Source organism: Athene noctua, chromosome 30 (genome assembly GCF_965140245.1).
Source record: "Athene noctua chromosome 30, bAthNoc1.hap1.1, whole genome shotgun sequence".
Classification (NCBI taxonomy): domain Eukaryota; kingdom Metazoa; phylum Chordata; class Aves; order Strigiformes; family Strigidae; genus Athene; species Athene noctua.
This window is the reverse complement of record NC_134066.1, coordinates 2,009,894-2,030,141: the sequence shown is the minus strand read 5'-3', so window position 1 is coordinate 2,030,141 and position 20,248 is coordinate 2,009,894. Positions and strand designations below refer to the sequence as shown.

Below are 20,248 nucleotides of genomic sequence, written 5' to 3'. Positions count from 1 at the left end.
TCCTGGCTCTGGGTGAGTGGTGAGGAGTTGTTTTTCTGGCTGCTGGCCGCTGGCCTGCCCGTCCTCCCTCTCCCCCAGCACACGCGTTCCCTCCCACTTCTCGTCTTCCGCTGCTTTGGAGTTTGTTTTTAAAAAGACTAAAACAAATGAGGTAGAGAGATTCCAAGAGACCCCGCCAGTGCCTTCCCCCTCGGCTCTGTGCCACCATCCACGTCTCCCCCTCCATCCCCGGAGGTGCCTGTAGTAGCCCTTCCTTTGCTGTGGTTGCCCCCAAGACGTGCTCACGCCTTTCCGCCCCGCGGAGGTGCTGGTCTGGCCATGCCGAGCCTGAGGATGCTGCCGATGGGCAGGTGGGAGCTCTCCGGGGGCATTTTTAGCATCACAACCAGAGAAAGGCCACAACAATTCTTCTCCAGATGCCGTCAGCTCCGAGAACAGAGGCTGCATCTTGGTGTGCTGGTCCCTTCCTCCTCGTGGCCCCGCTTTCCCCTCTGAATGATGCTTCTTCACGTAAGCAGCCCCTGAAAAGCATCTCCAAGCTGAACCCGACGCCGCAGCCCCGCTGCGTTTCCCAGCTCCTGCCCCTTCACGGGGTACAGCAGGACAGTGACGTTTGGCTGGGGGGGGCGGGAAGCGAGGTGCCGAGCTCCGGCAAGTTCCTGCAGATAGAACAGTGTCACGTGGCGGGGATTTGGCTGGGCTGGGAGCTGTCAGAAGTCCCCGTTTCCCATCCTGAGATTTGCTGGTTACAGTCTGTCCTTGTCTGGCTGCCAGCAGCCCGGCACATCGGGTAGCACAACGCAGGCCGGGCCGCTGCCTCCCTCCAGCCTTCCTCCCGCGGAGCATCCCCGAGGGGCTCGGCCTGCGCCCGTCCCTCCGGCATCCTCCTCCTCCTCCTCACCAGGAGATGGGAATACGTGTGAGCTGAGCAGCAGGAGGTGACAGCCCGGCTTATCGCTTGCATCCTTCAAAATCGCTGACGTTTGGCAAGATGTGAGGCCCTTCGGGGGTTGCTGCAGCTGGGAGGTTTCTGGAGCGACGGGCAGGTACGGCCTCCCAGGGCGCCGGCACCACCGTGGAGGACGTCAGCCTTTTCGGGAGCCCTACCTGGCCTCCTGCAGGTGTGGAGGGGCACGTGGGAGGCAAAACAAAGGGCTGAGAGAACATGAGGGTCTTCTTGCTCAGGGTAACTTCACTTGGCAAACTCTTGTTTGCTCGTCAAAATGCAGCTGGAACGCGCCCGTCTGCTTCTGCTGTGCCTGACCCCCAAAGGGGCCACGGGGCTCCCCCTGCCCGTCTCGTGGCATCACCCCACGTCCAGCCCCGAGGCCCTGGTGGCAACGGGGCAGATTTGCTCAGCGGCTTTCAGGCTGCGGCTGTTAATCTTCCTCAACCTCCGTATCGTGCTGGTTACGGTGGGGCAGGCAGGGTGTAGCAATTAGAGCCAATTAGCCAGAGACAAATTAAATCCCAGGCAGTTATCAGCGAGAGGGAGAGAGAATGGAGTGAACCCTGGGATGGGCTTCCCTGGGAAGATCATCGGGTTCTTCTCTGACGTGGGCTGGGATCAGGGACGTTTCTGCCCTGGAGACTTGAGCTGGTGCAGAGACGCGTTTGCCCTCGACCAGAGGGAATTTTCCCTGCCCGGGCCGTGCAGGAAAGGCCGAGCTGGCCCCGTTTCAGCAGCGCCGTGCACCCCGTGGTCTGCACGGATGTGTGCCTGCGGTTATTAATAGTCCCTGTGCCCTCCTTGGGTGAGCATCGTCGTGCTCCTTCGCCTTGCAGGGAGGCACGGGCCGGGGTGGGACTTCGCCGCGTTTCCCCCCCCGGCAGAGCTGTGTAAAAGCTGCGTTACGGGGCAGGAGCCTGCAGAGATTTCTCATGCAATATTGCAGTCATCAGCACAAGCTCCCTGATGCCGTTGAGGCTGAGGTTTGTACAGCACAGGGTGTGGTTCTCTGCCTATAAAATAACGTTTGTATTTTTGTTTTTAATTTAAACTACTTTGGGGAAAACAACGAGCTCTCAGGCTCCAGTGCCCTTGGCCCTGCGTCCTGCAAGAACAACCCCCTTGCAGCATCTTTTAATGCGGAATTTCCCACCCACCCACCTATTTCCAGCTTCCCCCCCTCCCACCCCGTGCTGCAACGCCCGTGGTGAAGCGTGAAGCTGCAGCGGAGAAACGTGAAGCTGTGTTTGGGTTTGTGGGATGCCGTGGGCCAGTCGGGGCTGTCCGTGCATCCTTTGGTTGCCGTCGTGCTCGCTGCCTGCTCGCTGCCTGCTCTCTCAGCAGAGCTGCGGTGCAGCTGCGGGTGGCCGCACGGCTGGGGTGGCTCTTCCGCAGGTTCACCTGCTGTTTGTCACAGCTGGAGGCGACCAGCTCTGCTCTGCGCTGGCCCGTGGCACGTTACAGGATAATTTAAGCAGTGCTTTAGGAGCTGCTCGGTGAAAACCCCCTGCTGCAGTGGCTACTCCAACATTCTAATTGGGTCTATTTTAGGGGTTCCCACGAGGCCGGGGGACTCGCCACGCGGGGAGGTTGTGCATCCAGGCAGGGCGGGAGTGTTGTAAGTTTGCAAAGCAATTCTCAGCTGTGGTGTCAAAGAGAGATGCCTGCAGCGCCTTGGAGACTCTCCAGAAGCGTATCATTTACAGGATTTTTTTGCCCAGGTGATGGAGAAGGCTCTTGCAGGCAGCCGATGGTGTGTGGCAAGCCCTTCCCGCTGGCAGGGCACGTTCCTCGCAGCGCATCGGGATGTACCCGGGCTCCATTCTGACGTGTCTGTACCCACCTGACGGGGTGCTCTGAGCCGGACAGAGACTGAGCTCTGCCCCATTTTGTGTCTCGACAGCTGCTGTGAACCCGTGCACCTCCCCACGGGTGCCCCAGACCGCCCCCATGGACCTGCGCATCGGGCAGCGCGTCGTCAAGCCCAGCTCTGACACCACTTTGCTGGCCCTGAAGCACACGCAGCAGCTGCAGCACCAGCTCTTCCTCGCCAGCCTCCACCACCAGCAAGTGGAGCAGCTCGCCCACCAGCACGTGAGGGTACGGGCACTCTGGGGTGCAGGGGGGGACCCGCACCCGCTTTTGGTAGTGGCTGGGTAAGAACTGGGTGCTTTGAAGCATTAATCTTGCCCCCAAAGTTCAGGGTGCTGCGTGCGGCTGCTTTGGGGCGGGCTTTGCCCAAGCTCCCGCCTCTGGCAGGGATTGAGAGGAATAAACTGGAAATCCCAACCCCAAAATAACCTTCCCAGGTGAATTCCTTCTTTCCCCTGAGCTGGAGAGCCTGTAGTGCTTTTTAGCCAAGCCCAGAGACCTCTCTGACGCAAGGAGGCTGGGTAGGGAGTCAGGTGGGGGGTTTCGTGACTCGCTTTCAGGCCAAATCTCCGTCCTGCCAAGGCCAGCGGGAGGGCTGGGGCCTCCTGGGATGTGTGAAGCAGGGAAATGTTTTCAGCCGCATACCATGTGTGCTGAGCGAGGAGCCAGAGCGACTGGACAGGATGCCTGGTGTCTGTGATCTGCCACTCCGCTTGGCCACTGCTGTTTCTCTGCCCCAAAGGCACGGCTTACTCACTTTACAAGCTAATTTGCTTTTCTGGGAAGTCTTCACTGAAATTCTCTAGTGTCACCCGGAATAGCACCCCTGCCTGGCACAGCTTCTGCTGCCAGACTCTGCATTGTCACAGAATTACAGCGAGATTTAGCCTGGACGGTTCCTCGGAGGCCCCCGCCGAGAGCAGGGGTAGGGCAGGTTGCGGAGAACCACGTCCAGGGGGCTGTGACTGTCACCCAGAGCAGGGATCCCCGGTCCTGGGGCTGCACCGTGCTCGTGGCAGGACACGGTTCCACACATCCAGCTGGGATTTCCCTGTCCCCTTGCTGCTCCTCCCGTTTGTGCGCTCCCTGGGGGACCCTGACTCCATCTGGTCTACAAACGCTTGTACCCCCTCACCTTCGGACTAAACAAACCCGATCCCATCACCGTCCCGTGTGCTCTGCCCCTGAGCTCCCACCCTGCTCTCAGTGCATGGCGTGGGCTTACTGGTCCCAGTAACCTTGTCTGGAAGCCCTGGGGGAATCACTGAGGCTTTCTGGGAGAGGCTGAGCATCAGCTTCGTCCATGCAAGGAGAGTTTGAGATGCTGGTGCTGAGAGACATTTGATCTCCCTGTGAGATGGGATCATCTCTGCAAATCATCTCTGGAAAACACCAAGATCCACACTTTTAAGACCAGTATAATAGTTTTTTCTCTTTTTTTCCCCTTTTTAGTTAACTGTGATTTTCATTTTTTGTTGTATCACAACACTCCCTAGCTACAGATACATCAGAACACTGTGAAAGGCAGCAAGTTGAAACAGACTTTTTTTTTTTTTTTTTTTAAATTAATTTAAATTAAGTTTTACGAATGTCCCCGGGGAGAACGTCTCTGGAGACAAAGATGTGTCCGATTTGCTGTGATGAAACAACTTAACAGGTTCTTATCGGCCAGGGCTGCCCATCAGGTTTCCAAAACTGACTCAGCAGACCGTTTCAGACGTGCTCCATCACCGTCTCGTCGTGCCTTGGGCGTGGGGAGGGGGTTCGGGGGTTCGGTCTGCACTGAGCGAGCCTGGGGTCTCCTGGTGCTGATGTCCCTCTCCTCTCACAGGTGACCATGGAGTCTCCACACCGTGAAGTCGAGCCTGGGCAACAGGAGCAGGAGCTGCGGCAGATCCTCAACAAGGACAAGAGCAAGCGGAGTAAGAGCCCCCGCGCGTCCGCTGGCACCGGGCGCCACGGCTCTGCCTGAGGAGCCGTGTCTGAAACCAGGGCACTCGGCTGGCAGGGAGGGGGGTCAGAGTGGCTTCTGCCTTGACCCAGACCAAGCTCTGCCTTCTCTGGGTCTAAAGGCATGTGGTGGCCCCCGTGCCGCGGAGCCGCTCCGTGCTCGGTGCCTGCCTGCAGCCAAGAGAGCGACTTGGTGTCCCCGGGGAAGTCTGGTCCTTCTGAGCAGCCAGCAGCTGGCAGGAGATTTAATTTTTTTTTAGCCCTGGCCTGGCTGGTGTTTGGCCTTCACGATGCCAACCAGGTAGTCACAACCCATCTCCACGCTACCGCTGCTTCGTGCCCTCTGGCCCCTGCAGCTGATGGTGCTTGTGACCGCGCTGGGCAGGGCCTGAATTTGCCTCTTGAACTTGCCAGCCCCAGGCCGGAGCACCCGTGGCAGTGGGGAGAGCTTGGTGGGTCCCCCCATGCTGGGCAGAAAGGTTTGCAAACCCCACCCGGCTGCGATCTCCCTGCGCCATCTAGTGCCAGTCGCCGCAGGGTGCTCGCAGGGAGCTCGCTCTGAGCTTTGGGGTGCGCAGAGCCCTGCAGCACCCCCCAAAGATGCAGCTGCAGCATTTGTCAGACACACTGCGTCCATCCCAGTGTCCGTCAGCCTGCTGTCCACCCGTCTGTCCAGCCTGAGCTGTGTCGGGCTGCTATTTTCTCTCAGCTCCGCCGTGCTTCCCGGCGTCGATGGGGCTGATTTGCAGCGCCGAGAACACAGGGCCTGCCCTGCCCGTGCCATTCCCGAGCACGCAGCACCCGCAGACCTGGTCAGCTCAGCATGGCTGGGCGTGACTGACGGCCTCTTCATGCAATCTGGGAGTTAATCGTGCAAATTAATCACGGAATTTATGCTTGGAGGTGCTGAACGCTGGCCCGGAAGCATGAAGCATCCCTATTGTAACCACAGAACGTTCCCTGAAATGGGTGGGAGGATGGGAACAGGCCCACGTTTGAGTGGGGAACCACACAGGAGGCTCACGGCAGCTGGGGGCTGGTGGCCACAGCACCCTGCCACGGTCAGTCCTCTGCAGGGGGGTGTTTCAGCCGGGCGCTGAGCGTGGGTCACTGCCGTGGTGTTTGCCAGGGGGTTGTGGTAAGTCTCAGGCTCTTCTGGAAGAGCCTCAAAGCTGTCCCCTGAACTCTGTGGAGATGCTCTTGCTCTTGCTGTCCTCGTCTGGGGGCAGAGCGTGGCTGCGTGGGGAGCTGAGGCGCAGGACCAGCAGAGCTGTGTGCCGGCAGCACGTAACACGGGCTCAAAGAGCCCCGGGGCACGGTGTCTCTGGAGAGGCTTCAGAAGGATCCCGTGACCTGTGGGAGCTTTGTCACTGCTTTACGAGCCGCCCTGTGCTTTCATGGCCTCTTTATTCTGCGGGTGTCAGCTTATACCTGCTCTCTCTGGCTCGGAAGAAGCAGGCAGGTCTGCAGCTGAGACTCTGCCTCTCACCAGCCACGCTCTGGATGCTCAGGCAAAAAAATAGGGCTCCTGAGGTGATGTGGGAGAGCTGAGGGTGGGACAGGGATCCTTCCTGTTTGGGAAACTCCGATGGTCCCAGCTGACCTTTCTCTCCCTGAGCCAACCTCGACCTGAGAAGCGCAGGACCTCCGCAGGGGTTTGTCGGTGTCTGTGTGGTTGTAGGAGCTCTGCAGCTCCCTGGCACCGCGGGGGAGCTGTGGGGCTGTGCTCCTGTCTGCAGGGATCCTCTCAAATGCTCCGTGTCGGCTCTCGGCCCAGTGTGGTCACTGCTGGTCTTTCTGCAGGTGCTGTGGCCAGCACAGTGGTGAAGCAGAAGCTGGCTGAGGTCATCCTGAAGAAGCAGCAGGCAGCTTTGGAGAGGACCAGCAACCCCAACCCTTCAGCCATGCCGTACAGGTAAAGCACGGGCATCCTCCGGCCTGACCTGAGCAGGCCGCCTGCTCAGGACCCGGAAAAGGTGTCTATTTATCTTGGGCAAGATCTTGCCAGTATCTTCTGCTTCCTGGTCTTTAGAAATATTGTTTTGCTAATGTCTGTTGGGGTGAGGTAGCTTGGTAGCTTGGGGGAGGTGGATGAAGCTCCCACATTGTTTTCCTTGACCTTCTTGGGCTTTGATGGCTTGTCCCACTCCTGACCCAAAAAATACTGTCAGGCTGTTTGTGTTTTGTCCCAAGACAAGCCAAAACCAGCAGCTGGATCCCTTCTATAGGTGCTTGTGGCAGTGGACAGGACAAGCCTTTCTGGCCACTGGCAGAAGAGCTAACACATGCTCAGGAGAGGCGATGGCCCGTGGGCCACCCTTGTGTTGGAGGGGACGGTGTGGGTGGCACATGGCTGGCGACTGGGAACAGTCTCTGATGAGGCAGCTTCTCCCCGCAGGTCTCTGGAACCTCTGGATCCGGAGGGCCCTTCCCCTCCTGTGCTCAGCACCTTCCTGCCCCCCGTCCCCAGCACTTCCCTTGACCCCCCAGAGCATTTTCCACTCCGGAAGACAGGTAAGGCCTTGGGGATAACGCCAGCTCCCTCCCACTGCGACACCCTCCCAGCCCGCTTACCGGGGACGACTGGAGCTGAGCATTGGGGTGCCCTGGCCCTGGGGAGCCAGCATCATTGCCCCCATCAGCAGCGGGGCCGGCACTAACCAAACGCCTTGTCTGCTCCCAGCGTCTGAGCCCAACCTGAAGGTGCGTTGCAAGCCCAGGAAGTGCCTTGACCGACGCAAGAACCCCCTGACACGGAAGGAGAGTGCTCCCCCCTCGCTGAAGAGGCGGCCGCCCGAGGCCATCGGTGAGGGCTTCGCCTGGACCCCGAGACCTTGGCCTTTGGGGAGACCTTGGGGTGATCCTGGGCCGTGTCTCCAGGGCTTGGCACGTTACAGCGCCCTCTCGGGTCACAGCCCACGGAGGGAGCTCTGCCGTGGTGCTGCAGGGATAGATGAACCGGGAAGGGGTGTTGCTGCAGCTGCACCCGGCTGCTGTCCTTTCCAAAGGGTTAGCTTTGGCTTCCAAAGCCTCATTTTGATGGCCCAGAGGCTCAGCTGTAGTTTGCAGTGTTTCCTTTCTAAAGTCCAAAGCCGCGTTGTTACTCTCCATCCCCTCATTTTCAGGCTCCAAAGAGGCATTTTTAGGATCCAGGCAGGCATTTAGAGGGTCCAAGCTGTATCTGGAATGTCCAAACCCTCCTTTATGTAGTCCAAACCCTTCTTGTAGGGCCCAAAGCCTCATTCTACAAGGCTGGAAGGGTCCAAGACCCAGAGCAAATGCAGCTGGTGAGGATTCCTGACCTGCTGGCAGGGTCTCCTCTGCACTGAAGGGAGATTTGGCCCTGGGAGGCTGGTGGATGGCTGTCAGATGGAGGGGGGGGGCTCTGAAGGGCTGGGGCAGGGGCTCTGCAGCCCTTCTCTGGGTGCTCGTGCCCATCGCCCCCATTTCTCTGCCCCACGCAGACTCCTCCCCGAGCAGCAGCAGCACCCCCGTGTCGGGCTGCAGCTCTCCCAACGACAGCCTCCCCGCTGAGCACGGAGCCCTCCCCGCCGCCTCCGGCATGGCCCACGAGGTGAGTTGCGGTGGCCCCGTGGCCACAGCTCTTGTCGTCAGGGCTTCCTGGCCCCAAGGTCGGGGGCCCTGATCTCCTGCTGCCGTCTGAGGCTCAGGTGAAGGTAACATCCCCCTGAGGGACCCCAGCCCTGAACCCCACTGCCCAGGACCTGCCCTCAGCCCTGCTCTCCCCGCACGGCGGGACCCTCTGCCCGGCCCAGCGCTGCTCCTGACACGCTCCCCTCCTTTGCAGTGCGTGGTTCTTGTCTCCTGCTGGATGTGCTGTCCCCACGGGTCCCTGATGCCCCTTGCCCTGGCCCCAGGTGTCCCCCCCAGCCAACTGGGCCTCAGCCATCCTCTTCTGCTGCCCGTGCCAAAGCTGTTTGTCCCACGCTGAGCTCTGCTGCTGCTGGAGCAGGAGACTAATGAATTGTGTTTGGTGCAGACACCCCTGGCCCAGCGCCTGATGATGCAGGAGAGCTCCCTGGCCCAGTTTGCCCTGCCGAGTACAGCCTCCCTTCCAGCCATCACGCTGGGATTGCCGGCTACCACTAGCGCCAGGGTAGGTAGCCAGGTTCTAGGTAGCCCCAGAACTGGGCAGAGGGTCCCCAGGGCGGGCAGGAGAAGCCCTTTCCTTTGGGCCTGGGGTAACACCGGGCGTTGCGTGCCGGCACTGAGTACTCACAGGTGCTGCCCATGGGCACGGTGGGGATGTGCCATCCCCTCCTGGTGCTGTGTCCTGGCAGGTTGCTAACCCAGTCCTCCTCCTCCCCGCAGGGAGAGGCAGATCGCCGACCCCTCTCCAGCCTGGCACACCGGGTGCCTGTGCTGAACGGACCCGTCCTCGCGGGCACGCACTCGCCCATGTTCATACCTGCTGGCTTGGAGCAGCACGAGGCTGGGAGCCCCTTATCCCCTCGGCTCCAGCCCGTCATCATCCTCGAGCCCTCGGTCACCCACACTCCGCTGGTGGCGGGTAAGTGTCGAGCTCGGGGACAGGCACCGAGGCTGTGTCAGGGCCGGAGGGCTCAGCCTGGAGCGTCACTTGGGGCAGGCAGGTGTTCTGGGTGCTGGGAAAGCCCAGTGGCCTTGATTTTGCCATTACTGTCCCACGAGCCAGGGCTGAGGGAACGGGAGATGGTGAACCTGGTTCTGGCTGGCCAGCAAGCACATCCTTGCCACATGCCACGGCCCTGACAGTGCGGAGAGAGCCGTCGCTTTGGCTCTTCCCTCCAGCTGCCCCTTGCCCTGCCTGAGCTGGGCTGGCGTGGAGCTGTTCACCCTTCCCACAGCCCAGAAGCCACCCTCCACGGGGCCTTTCCTGCCTCTTCCTGGGCTCCTGTGCCAGCAGCTTTCGCTGCAGACCCTGTGTTGAGCAGGGCCAAGCAGAGCCCTTGGCTGTGCCTCTAGCTGCCTTGTTCCCCCCAGCCCCTCTAGGGAATCCCCTCTGGCTGTTGCAGGAAGAGAAGCAGCTCCTTTGTGCTGCTCCAGGGCTCCATCTCTCCCTGCCCTCTGATCCCTGCAGTGAAGGAAGCTTCTCCCACTGAGGATGAAGCTGAGGGGGGGATAGAGAGGATTGAGTTCAGCCAGATCCTGTCCTCAGAGCGCTGGGGGCTGTGTGATGCCAAAGCGATGGGGACAGAAGGAGGGGAGCCATAAAGGCACAGCCCATCCCTCCTGGCCTACCAGATACTGGGCTCCAGGGCAGGGTTTTTAGGGCTGTCTGGGGCTGGTCTGCGTGGGTGCAGACAGCCCTGCTGCTTGCCACGGTGTGGACTGACAGCTCTGCAGGCTGTCGCATCTGCCTGGCGCACGGGGCCACCCCTCACCTCTCCTTCCTCTCCCCTCCAGTGCCAGGTCTGGGAACGGTCCCCTTCTCCTTTGCCCCCTCACTCATCTCCGCAGAGCGTCTGTCGCTCCCAGGCCACCACAAACCGCTGGGCAGGACCCGCTCGGAGCCCCTGCCCCAGAACCCCAAGGCCATCCAGCAGCAACTGGTGTACCAGCAGCATCACACCCAGTTCCTGGAGAGACTCAAGCAGCAGACGCACCTGGGGAAGGTCAGTGATGGCGGCGCAGCCTGGGCGGGCAGGAGGCGGTGGGAGAGAGGTGCTGGGAGGGTGCAGGATGTGTCCCTGCAAGCGCCACACGTCCAGGACACACGAGATGCTGCCGTGCCCACACTCAGAGCAGCAAGCTGAGGGTACCTGCTCAGCTTCCTTGGCTCCCACATCCATTGTGCTCCTGCCCCGAGTTGCCCTGCCACCCTGCCGGGACCTTCTCGGCCTCGGCCTGTCCCCTGCCACCCCCCCGTGCTCACTGGTGACCCCTCCGGCCGCAGCGCATGGCGAAATCCAGCGAGAAGCCCCGTCTGCGGCAGATCCCCTCCTCGGAGGACATGGAGGCTGAGGGGACGCTCCCGGAGGCCGGGACTGAGAGCAGCGACCCGGCCAGGGCACGCGTGGAGCCCCCGCGGCCGGGGAGCGGCGTGAAGGAGTCCGAGAGGACGCAGAAGATGATGCAGCCTCAAGAGGAGCTTGTCCTACAGCAGGTACACGAGGGCTGGCGGGGATGAGAGCGCCCCAGGGGGGGCTGAAGCAGCCTTTGCCCTCCTGGGCACACGAGCCCACGGGCAGAAGCCACAGTGCCTTCCCCAGCTGCCCCAAGCTGCACAGAGCCCTCGGCGTGGTTTGCAACCATCATAACAGACTGAGGAGCGGGTGGAAGGGGTGGAGTTCCCCACCTGGTCCCTCTCTCCTGTTGTGACTTCATTGCTTTGAGCAGTAGCCCCAGACAGGCAGCACGCAGACATCCCTGTTCTGCAGTTAGGAGTGATTCTTCTTTTCATCCCTTGGCATCTCCCATTTGAGGCTTTGCACAAACCCAGCGAAGCCGGCAGCTTCCCGAGCCTGGGAGGATTCAGATCAGCCCCTGAGAGCCACCTCGTGATGGGTCCTGCGTGGGTTGGGCCACCAGCACCGTGACTGTCCCGTCCTGCAGCCCGGGGTTGGGACGGATGAGAGCTGCGGCCACCCTGCGTGTCAGCAAGGCCGGGCATCGTCCCCAGGTCGCTGGGCACCATCCTCCAAATTTCTGGGCACCGTCCTCCAAATTTCTGGGGACCATCCTCCAGATTTCTGGGCACCATCCTGCAGGTCTCTGGGCACCGTCCCCGCGTTGCTGCACCTTGCAGCAGGGCCGCCCAGCGCTGCGGGGCTGCGCCAGCAGAGAGCAGCAGATGCTGCCTGACGTGTCCCAGCTCCTGCAAACCGGCTCCCAGTCGCCACAGCGTGGAGGGGGCTGTTGCTATCCAGCCCCCGGGAGGGTACCCAGGGCAGGGCTCCCTTCCCCGTGCCGGGTGCTGCTGCTCTCTCCTCTCCGGAGCCTCGCTCACCGCTGCGTCTCTCCGTCAGGCCTATCTCTGGGATTCCTACCAGCGTGCGCAGCAGCAGCTCCTCAAGAGACAGCCCTTGGCCGACTCCCCCATGGTCCCCACCATCCATGCGGGGCACAGGCCCCTCTCCAGGGCCCAGTCATCTCCTGCCACTGCCACGGTCTCCCTTCCCGCCCAGGATACAGCCTCCAAGACGCTCTCCCTGCCCGTGCAGGAGCAGCCAGCCAAGCCACACTTCACCACAGGTATGGCCCGGCCCCTCTGCGGCGCTGATCCTGGGGACAAGAGCTGGGGATGCCCAGGTGCAGCTTAGCATCAGTCCTGGGCACTCCCAGGCTCATAAATCACAGAATCATCTCAGTTGGGAAAGATCCTCCAGTCCAACCATTAACCTCACACTGACCATTCTAAACTCCACCAGCTCCCTCAGCACTGGGTCAACCCAAATAAATGCTTGGGAGTGCTCTGGCTGGCTGCAAAAAGAGCAGAGCGAGCCACGAGGGGCCCCTTCTCCTTATCTGAGGTGGCTTTTCCAAGCAGGACTTTTCCTTCTGGCCCCTTGGCTGCCATCCTGGTCCAGCAGCGCTGGCAAGGTGCAGCTCTCTTGCATACCCAGGGCAGGATTTGCTTTGAGCACGTTGGGACGGAGGCTCCCGTGGTCTGAGGGGGGTGTTTCAGTCAAACTAAATAGTTACGGGTGTTCAGGCTCTCAGCCAGGCCCTGAAAAGGAGCTGAATTGAGGTCAGTGCTGTCGAGGTGGGACAGGCCGGTCTCTCCTTGGGCGTTGCAGGGCTGGTTTACGACTCGGTGATGCTCAAGCACCAGTGCTCCTGCGGTGACAACAGCAACCACCCGGAGCACGCGGGCAGGATCCAGAGCATCTGGTCCCGTCTGCAGGAGCGGGGGCTGCGCAGCCAGTGCGAGGTGAGCGCGGGCGGCGGAGGGGGAGATGCTGGGATGAGCAGATCTGCTAATGCTGTGTTAGGGCAGCCCGCTCCCACCTCCATCCCTTTTGCTCCCAGATCTTTCCAGCCTCTTCGAGGGCTTGGACTTGTCCGTTGCGGGCAGTGCCGAGCTGGGGCGTGCTGGTCTGCCCATCTCCAGCTTCGCGTGGCAGCAGCAGTCTGTTCTGCTGGAAGATGGGTGTAGGGAGAGGTGTGATCCCTACCGAGACAGGGTTTTGCCAGCTCTGGGAACATCAGTGTTGGTTCCAGTCTGTGAGAAACCCTGCCCTGGCCTAGCGGGGTCTGCACAAGGCTCTGCAGTTGTAGGAAGGCGGTGCTGGGATTTCCTGCCTGCTCCCTGCCTGCTCCTTTGCAGGCAAATTTGCAGGGGGGTGCTCAAGGTCAAATCCAGTGCCAGAAGCGCAGTGCTCAGCCCTGCAGCTGTGTCCCCAGCCACGGTGGCACGAGGTGTGGCCGTACTGGGACAGCAGAACGTGCCACCTCCACCCTCGGAGGTGGCAGAGCCTCTGTGTCCTACCTGGGGCGGCTCGGTCACAGCCCCTGTCTGTCACAGTGTCTGCGGGGACGCAAGGCCACCCTGGAAGAGCTGCAGTGTGTCCACAGCGAGCGCCACGTCTTCCTCTACGGCACCAACCCCCTCAACCGCCTCAAACTGGACAACGGGAAGCTGGCGGGTGAGTCCAGACCCACAGCCGTGCCCCTCCCCGATGCCAGCACCCCTGCGGCGCCTCTGGGGGCACCCTCAGGCAGGGGGGACTGTGCCATACAGCTCCCCGGGGAGCTGCTCCTGATTCTGGCCGAGCAGCCAGGCCAAACCTCCCTCCTTGGTGCCCCTGTGCCGTGTGCCCGGTTCCCCAGCTCTGAAATCCTCCCTGTCCCCTCTCTCCGCAGGGATCCTGTCGCAGCGGATGTTCGTCATGCTGCCCTGCGGAGGGGTGGGGGTGAGTGCTCCATCTCTGCTCTGCCCGCTTTCGGACGGGGTTTTTCCTTTCTTCTGTCCCCAGCGAGGGCCTTCTCATGGGCTTGAGTGGAGAGGGAGCTCCCGAAGCCGTTGGGCAGCCTCAGGTGGGAGCGCTCCATCTGTGGGCAAGATGTCGTTGTGTCAGAGCCTGCACCCCCCTGTCCTTGGGATGGTCCCAAGCGTCCCACCCTTGAAGGGGGATCCTTTACGCCTCCTCACTCCAAGGAACCCAGCAGCCAGGAGCCCCTCGGAGCCATTTGGCAGAGCCCGGGGCGTTAGAAGCGAGCGAGCTGGCGGGACGGTGGGGGGAAGCCACAAGCTGTGCCCTCTGCTGAGGGGGGGGGTGTGTCACGGGGGCAGCAGCTCGCCGCTTCTCTCCAGACGCTCCTCGGCCTCTCCTCTCACAGCTTCTCCTCCTGGTTTCTCTCCGTTCATTGCGTTCTCCTCTCTTCCTCTCTCCCCTGTCTCTATCCTTCTCTCTCTCTTTCAGGAAGGGCCTCACTCCGTGCCTTCCTGCTGCCTCTTCTGGTTCTTCTCCTCTCCTTGCCCCCGCTGCTGGGCACCAGCTCTTCTCAGCCCCGTTTGCATCTACTTTCCCTGCTCTGCCTCCCCCTCCCTGCTCTCCTCTCGCCCGCACCCCGAAGCCAGGGGGGCTGGAGCTGCCCCTCTCCGTGGGCAAAGGGGACCCATTGAGTTGCACACATGGCGTTGATCAGAAGAGACTTGAGTTTTCCGGCTCTGGCTCAGCCCTTGACGTGATCCTGATCAAACCAAGATGTTTGGTTAAACAATAAAATAAGATAAAGAAGGTAACGAGCGTTTTCTCAGTCACTCCTTCCAGCCCCCGGGTGCGGGGTGAGATGCTCCGTGCGGAGCTCGGCTGGGGGCTGGGGCTGTTGGCAGGCTCAGGACCTGCCGTCCTGGCCAGGATTACACGCTTGCCCTGTTGTGTGCGAGGTGGTCCGGCTCCACAGCGCCCGGCCCTTTAGCCCGGATGGGACTTGAACCCCTGGCCCCGAGCAGGGCGGCTGGCAGAGAGCGTGTGTCCTGTGACTGAGAGCTCCTCCACCGGTGCCTTGGCCCTGTCTGACCGCTGCCCTTGCTTCCAGGTGGACAGCGATACCATCTGGAACGAGCTGCATTCCTCCAACGCTGCTCGCTGGGCCGCGGGCAGCGTCACCGAGCTGGCCTTCAAGGTGGCCACCAGGGAGCTGAAGGTAGGCCGCCTTCATGCGGAGCTCAGAGCCCTGCGTTGCCCCGTGCCAGGGCAGGAGGGGGGCTGTGGGGTCTCGCTGGTGGTCCCTGGGTGCTCCCAGCCCTGTGTGATGCTGGGGGGCAGCAGCTCTGATCACCTTCGCCTCTCTTTTGTCCCCAGAACGGCTTCGCTGTGGTGCGGCCACCCGGACATCACGCGGATCCTTCCACTGCCATGTAAGGGCCCTTTCCCAAGCTGCAGGGCTTCGGCACGTGGGAAGCCCCAGAAAACATCTCCTTGGCTCAAAATCACTGACAGCTCCAGACTAAACTCCCCCGGGACCCATCTGTGTCCAGGCCAGAGGGAGAGGGGAGGGAGAGCCCGTCCTTTGGGGAGCACGTGAGCCAGGAGGAAAGGGGGCTCAGGAAAGGCCCGAGCAGTAACCAGCTCCAACTCCCTCTTGCAGGGGATTCTGCTTCTTTAACTCGGTGGCCATTGCTGCCAGGCAGCTGCAGCAGAAAGGGAAGCTCAGCAAGATCCTCATTGTGGACTGGGTAAGTCCCTCTGTCCCCCGGCACGTCCCTGCTCCTCCCCAGGATGTCCCCAGGAGCGGGTGTCTGCTCTGGGTTGGAACTGGAGCAGAGAACAGCAAAACCTTCAAGGACCAGCTGCCAGGAGCGTGGCTGGGAACCCCCCGGTGTGCAGGATGGGGGATCCCAGCAGATCCTGGGGATGGGGGACCCAGCCCTGGGGCAGGGTAGAGATCCAGTCACTTTTAGCTCCATGACACTGTTGGGCCACCCTGAAGGCTGAAAAAAAGAGCGTCTTCCCAATCCCTCTCTCCCTCCAGGATGTTCACCACGGCAACGGGACTCAGCAGATCTTCTACAGAGACCCCGACGTTCTCTACATCTCTTTGCATCGTCACGATGACGGCAACTTCTTCCCCGGTAGCGGGGCTGCTGATGAGGTAAAAAACCATCGCTGCCTGGTCCTGCCTGCTTCACCCCGCTGCCGGCAGAGCTGAGGCTTCACCCCAGCCAGCAGCCAGCAGCGCGGGGACATGTGATGGCTGCAAGGCTCTGGGAAATGTCAGGAAAATGGGCAGCTTTGCAAACCCAGCCAGCTCCCACGGGTGGCCAGGACATCCAGCCCTGCCTCCCCGGAGCCATCCAGCACTGCCCCAGCGTCCCACAGAATCCCAGAATCACTCAGGTTGGAAAAGCCCCTCGGGATCATCGAGTCCAACCCTCAGCCCGACTCTTCAAAGCTCTCCCCTACCTCACATCCCCCACAGCTCATCCCAACGGCCCTGAAACCCCCCCAGGGATGGGGACTCCCCCCTCCCTGGGCAGCCTGTTCCCCTCTCTGACCACTCTTCCCTGAAACATTTTCTCCTCCTGCCCAGCCTGACCCTCCCCTGTGACAGTTTCCAGCCGTTCCCTCTTGTCCTGTCCCTGATCCCCTGGGAGCAGAGCCCAGCCCCAGCCTCTCTGCAATGTCCTGTCAGGAGCTGCAGAGAGGGATGAGGGCTCCCCTCAGCCTCCTCCTCCTCACCCTGAACACTCCCAGCTCCTGCCCTGCCTCCTCACAGCATTGATTCTCCAGCCCCTCCCCAGCCTCGCTGCCCTCCTCTGCCCTCGCTCCAGCCCCTCGAGATCTCTCTCGTATTGAGGTGCCCAAACCTGGACCCAACCCTCCAGGTGTGGCCTCCCCAGTGCCGAGCACAGGGGGACTGTCACCTCCCTGCTCCTGCTGCTCACACTATTTCTAATACACGCCCAGGCCTTCACCCCTGTCCTTGCTCTCTCGCAGGTTGGTGCTGGTCCTGGCGAGGGATTTAACGTCAACGTAGCCTGGACTGGAGGGCTCGACCCCCCCATGGGTGACCCTGAGTATCTGGCTGCGTTCAGGTACTGCTCCTTGTGTTCCTGCTCCCCTCCTCTTCCCCTCCGTGTCAGGCTGAGCCAGCACTGAACACCTCTTACTTGTTTTTTCCCCACGCAGGACAGTGGTGATGCCGATTGCACACGAATTCTCCCCCGACGTGGTGCTGGTGTCGGCCGGCTTCGACGCAGCTGATGGCCACCCGCCGCCCCTGGGTGGCTACAAAGTCTCTGCTAAATGTGAGGAGGTGGAAGCGGCGCCACAGGCTCGGGGCGGGTGGTTCCCACTGCCCCCCCAGGCTGGGACACGGCGGAGGGGTGGCAGCTCTCCAGGGGAAGATCTTTGGGGTTGTACGGCCCCGGCATCTCGGGCAGGGAGGCTGACACCCCGGCCCTTGGGCTTCTCCTCCAGGCTTTGGCTACATGACGAAGCAGCTGATGAGCCTGGCTGGCGGAGCCATCGTCCTCGCGCTAGAAGGGGGCCATGACCTTACGGCCATCTGCGATGCGTCCGAGGCCTGTGTCTCAGCCCTGCTGGGCAACGAGGTGAGAGCTGGGGGCCAGCAGGTCGGGGCTGGGGGGGCTGCACTGGTGCTGTGAGCCGAGCCCTGGGCACAGCTCCCTCCCATTCACCCCCTCGTGTCTTCATTTGGCAGCTGGACCCTCTCCCAGAAGAAAGCATGAGGCAGAAACCAAACCCCAACGCTGTGCGCTCCTTGGAAACGGTGATCCAGGTCCAGAGTGAGTGTCCCAGGGCCGGGGGCTCGGCTGGTTAATGAGGAAGGGCTGGGAGTGAGCATTTCCTCCCCTCTAGCAAACCCCACGACCTCCAAAGGCACACTGGGCATAAAAACTCCAGTGGAGTTCTCCACCATCATCACAGAATCATCCGGGTTGGAAAAGCCCCTGAAGCTCCTCCAGCCCGACCATGACCCTCCCCCTGACCCTTCCCAACTGCCCCAGACCCCTCAGCGCTGGCTCAGCCCGACTCTTCAACCCCCCCAGGGATCCCGGGGACTCCCCCCTGCCCTGGGCAGCCCATTCCAACGCCCAACAGCCCCTTCTGCACAGAAATCCTTCCTCAGAGCCAGCCTGACCCTGCCCTGGGCAGCTTGAGGCCATTCCCTCGGGGCCTGGCGCTGGGGCCTTGGCTCCAGAGACTCATCCCCCCTCTCTGCCCCCTCCTGGCAGGGAGTTGCAGAGGGCCAGGAGGTCTCCCCTCAGCCTCCTCTTCTCCAGACTGAACCCCCTCAGTTCCCCCAGCCGCTCCTCATATGCTCCAGACCCTCCTCATGGCGGGGGGATGCCCCGTGTGTGCATTCACTGCAAGGGGACCCCAGAGACCTGGGGCGCCCCCGTCCTGGCACCTCCTGATTTTCGCTTCTCCCACAGGTAAATACTGGGTGGCCGTGCAGCGCTTCGCCTCTAAGCTGGGCTGCTCCTTCCTGGAGGCTCAGCACCACGAGGCAGAAGAGGTGGAGACGGTCACAGCCTTGGCCTCCCTCTCGGTGGCCGTGATGGTGGAGAAGAGGTGATGCTCTAAATGGGTCCCAGGAGATGTGGGTGCCCCTCCCTGCATGCCTGACTCCCAGTCTCGGTGACCACCAGCCCGATGAGCTGCCGGGGGCTCAGATGGTGCTGGTGTGGGAGAGAGAAATTACAACCATCCTCCCCACCAAGAGCCCCGGGCCTGCGACCCTCAAATCCTGGCAGATCTGCCCTCAGGTGGGGGCTGAGGTCCTGTGCCCGCATGGGCAGGACCTGGCCTGGCCTCTGGGAGATTCGGGGCTGGGCTCTTCCCAAACAAGATGAAAATGAGACCAAATCCCCCTCCCTTCCTTGGAGGCTGGAGGGGTGGGGGTGCACCACCTCCTTTCGGCAGGGTCCCCACCTGCCCAGCACCCTTCCTCACCCTCACCAGGACTCAGCTGGAGCCTCTGTGGAGCGGGAAGCTCCAGCTGGCAAGCTGGGAGGCTTGTTGGCTCGCTCCGGGAGCTGCTGGGAGGGATGTGTTGTGTCACACAGGTCTCCTCCTTGTCTCAGGTGTGGTATTTCTGTTTCAGGCCACAGGACGAGCCGATGGAGGAAGAGGAGCCCATGAACCAGTGACGAGCGGTGACGTTCTCTGCTCCCCTGCTTCCAGGATGGGACTGGATTCTCCTGAGCCCAGCGCTCGCTCTTCACTCCTGGCTTCCCGTTTGCCACATCATCCTCACTGCCCGAGTCACGGTCCTGAAACCGCCTCCGTGCGTCTCCCAGAAAGGGCGTTCCTGCAGCCACCTGGAGGTTGTCCTCCTGCTCGGGACCGATGGAGAACCACGAACTCCCTCAGCACGGCGTGGCCTCGCAAACCTCCACCGTGCATGCCATCAGTCCCCAACCTCCAGGCCCTGAAACCCCTCCGGGGTTGTGCGAGAGGCCTCTACCCCTCTGGCACAGACCTGCCCTTCTCCTGGGACCTTCCTCACCCTCGGGGAAGGGGGTGGGTGTTGGGGTGGATGTTGTGGCCGTGCTGGGGGGGGTTAGAGCCACCCTTGGGACTGCACCCCGGCCGGGCAGCGATGCCTTTTGAGAATCAACCCCGTGTTTTGCTCGGGAGGGACAGACTCTGCCTCGTCCTGCGGAGGCTTCCTGGCTCCCCCTTGGTGACCGTGACACGGGCTCTGAGCTCGTTCTGCACAGAAGGGTCCGGACGGCTGTGGGTGACGTCCCGACGCCCCACAGCTGGGGAAGAGCAAGGGCTGGAGTGGCTGCAGTGCCCGTGGGTCCTCCTAACCACTAACCAGAGCGTCAGCCTCTGGTGCCGGGGCTCTGATTTGCACTATTATACAATTGCCGTGTGCTAATGTGAACCTTACGTACTCTGCTTTCCGTGGGAATTTCGGGAACAAACACCTCTTCGTGTGGACTTGAGCCCTTTCCGGCGCCCGCTGACCTGACGATCTGGAGCCTGTAAGCCTGAAAGCGAGGCCAGCCCAGTTCTCTCCCAGTCACCTCCCCACCCTGCAGCTGCACCCCCAGCCCACCCCCAGCACCCCGCTGGGCTCCTCCAGTCGCCATCAGATCAAGTCCCGGTGCCCTCAGCTCGGCGCTCGGCTCCCCCAGGGCTGCCCCAAGCCCGGCACCGCAGCGCCCAGCTCTGTCCAGGCTGTTTTGGGGTGACAGAGGCAGTGTCAGGCTCCCCCCAAAATGAGGCATCCAGCTAGAGCTGCCACCTTCCCACCTGGGACTGCAGCAGGGCCCCCCGGCTGGCTCCTCACCCCCTCCAGAGCCTTCCCCTCGTCCTCCCCCCGTGTCCTGGGGGTTGTCCCCCAAGGATGGGTCCCCCCCTTGGGTGTCGGGGTGCTGGGCTGCAGCAGGGGCTGGGGCCGAGGGGATGGATGGAATCCTGAGACCTGGCTGAGCTTGGGAGGCGGCCGGGTCCGTCTGCAGGCACAGGGAGGAGATTTTGTAAAAAAAAAACCAAAACAAAACAAAAAAAAACAGACCTTGGAAGAATAAAACATTTCTGTGTCTCAGAC

General features: G+C 61.7%; 1 protein-coding gene across 10 annotated transcripts in view; it reads left to right on the top strand.

The window, feature by feature from the left end:
• Nucleotides 1–20,248, top strand: part of HDAC7 (histone deacetylase 7) — an 88,613-nt gene extending 68,365 nt beyond the window's left edge. For 6 of the 10 annotated variants that reach the window (XM_074929443.1, XM_074929447.1, XM_074929444.1 and 3 more), the window contains 24 exons: nucleotides 2,853–3,049; nucleotides 4,653–4,743; nucleotides 6,575–6,686; nucleotides 7,170–7,285; nucleotides 7,455–7,577; nucleotides 8,236–8,345; nucleotides 8,772–8,888; nucleotides 9,104–9,302; nucleotides 10,178–10,386; nucleotides 10,668–10,877; nucleotides 11,740–11,965; nucleotides 12,511–12,644; nucleotides 13,239–13,359; nucleotides 13,577–13,626; nucleotides 14,756–14,863; nucleotides 15,022–15,077; nucleotides 15,308–15,395; nucleotides 15,692–15,811; nucleotides 16,657–16,754; nucleotides 16,849–16,967; nucleotides 17,140–17,273; nucleotides 17,384–17,468; nucleotides 18,120–18,258; nucleotides 18,791–20,248. In XM_074929443.1, coding sequence (XP_074785544.1) covers nucleotides 2,853–3,049; nucleotides 4,653–4,743; nucleotides 6,575–6,686; nucleotides 7,170–7,285; nucleotides 7,455–7,577; nucleotides 8,236–8,345; nucleotides 8,772–8,888; nucleotides 9,104–9,302; nucleotides 10,178–10,386; nucleotides 10,668–10,877; nucleotides 11,740–11,965; nucleotides 12,511–12,644; nucleotides 13,239–13,359; nucleotides 13,577–13,626; nucleotides 14,756–14,863; nucleotides 15,022–15,077; nucleotides 15,308–15,395; nucleotides 15,692–15,811; nucleotides 16,657–16,754; nucleotides 16,849–16,967; nucleotides 17,140–17,273; nucleotides 17,384–17,468; nucleotides 18,120–18,258; nucleotides 18,791–18,836 — 3,008 coding nt within the window. In that variant the 3' untranslated portion in view covers nucleotides 18,837–20,248. Of the gene's footprint in view, nucleotides 1–838; nucleotides 1,122–1,912; nucleotides 1,933–2,852; nucleotides 3,050–4,652; nucleotides 4,744–6,574; nucleotides 6,687–7,169; nucleotides 7,286–7,454; nucleotides 7,578–8,235; nucleotides 8,346–8,771; nucleotides 8,889–9,103; nucleotides 9,303–10,177; nucleotides 10,387–10,667; nucleotides 10,878–11,739; nucleotides 11,966–12,510; nucleotides 12,645–13,238; nucleotides 13,360–13,576; nucleotides 13,627–14,755; nucleotides 14,864–15,021; nucleotides 15,078–15,307; nucleotides 15,396–15,691; nucleotides 15,812–16,656; nucleotides 16,755–16,848; nucleotides 16,968–17,139; nucleotides 17,274–17,383; nucleotides 17,469–18,119; nucleotides 18,259–18,790 lie in introns of those variants that run through there. The other 4 variants (XM_074929448.1, XM_074929446.1, XM_074929449.1 and 1 more) reach the window with 4 other exon arrangements.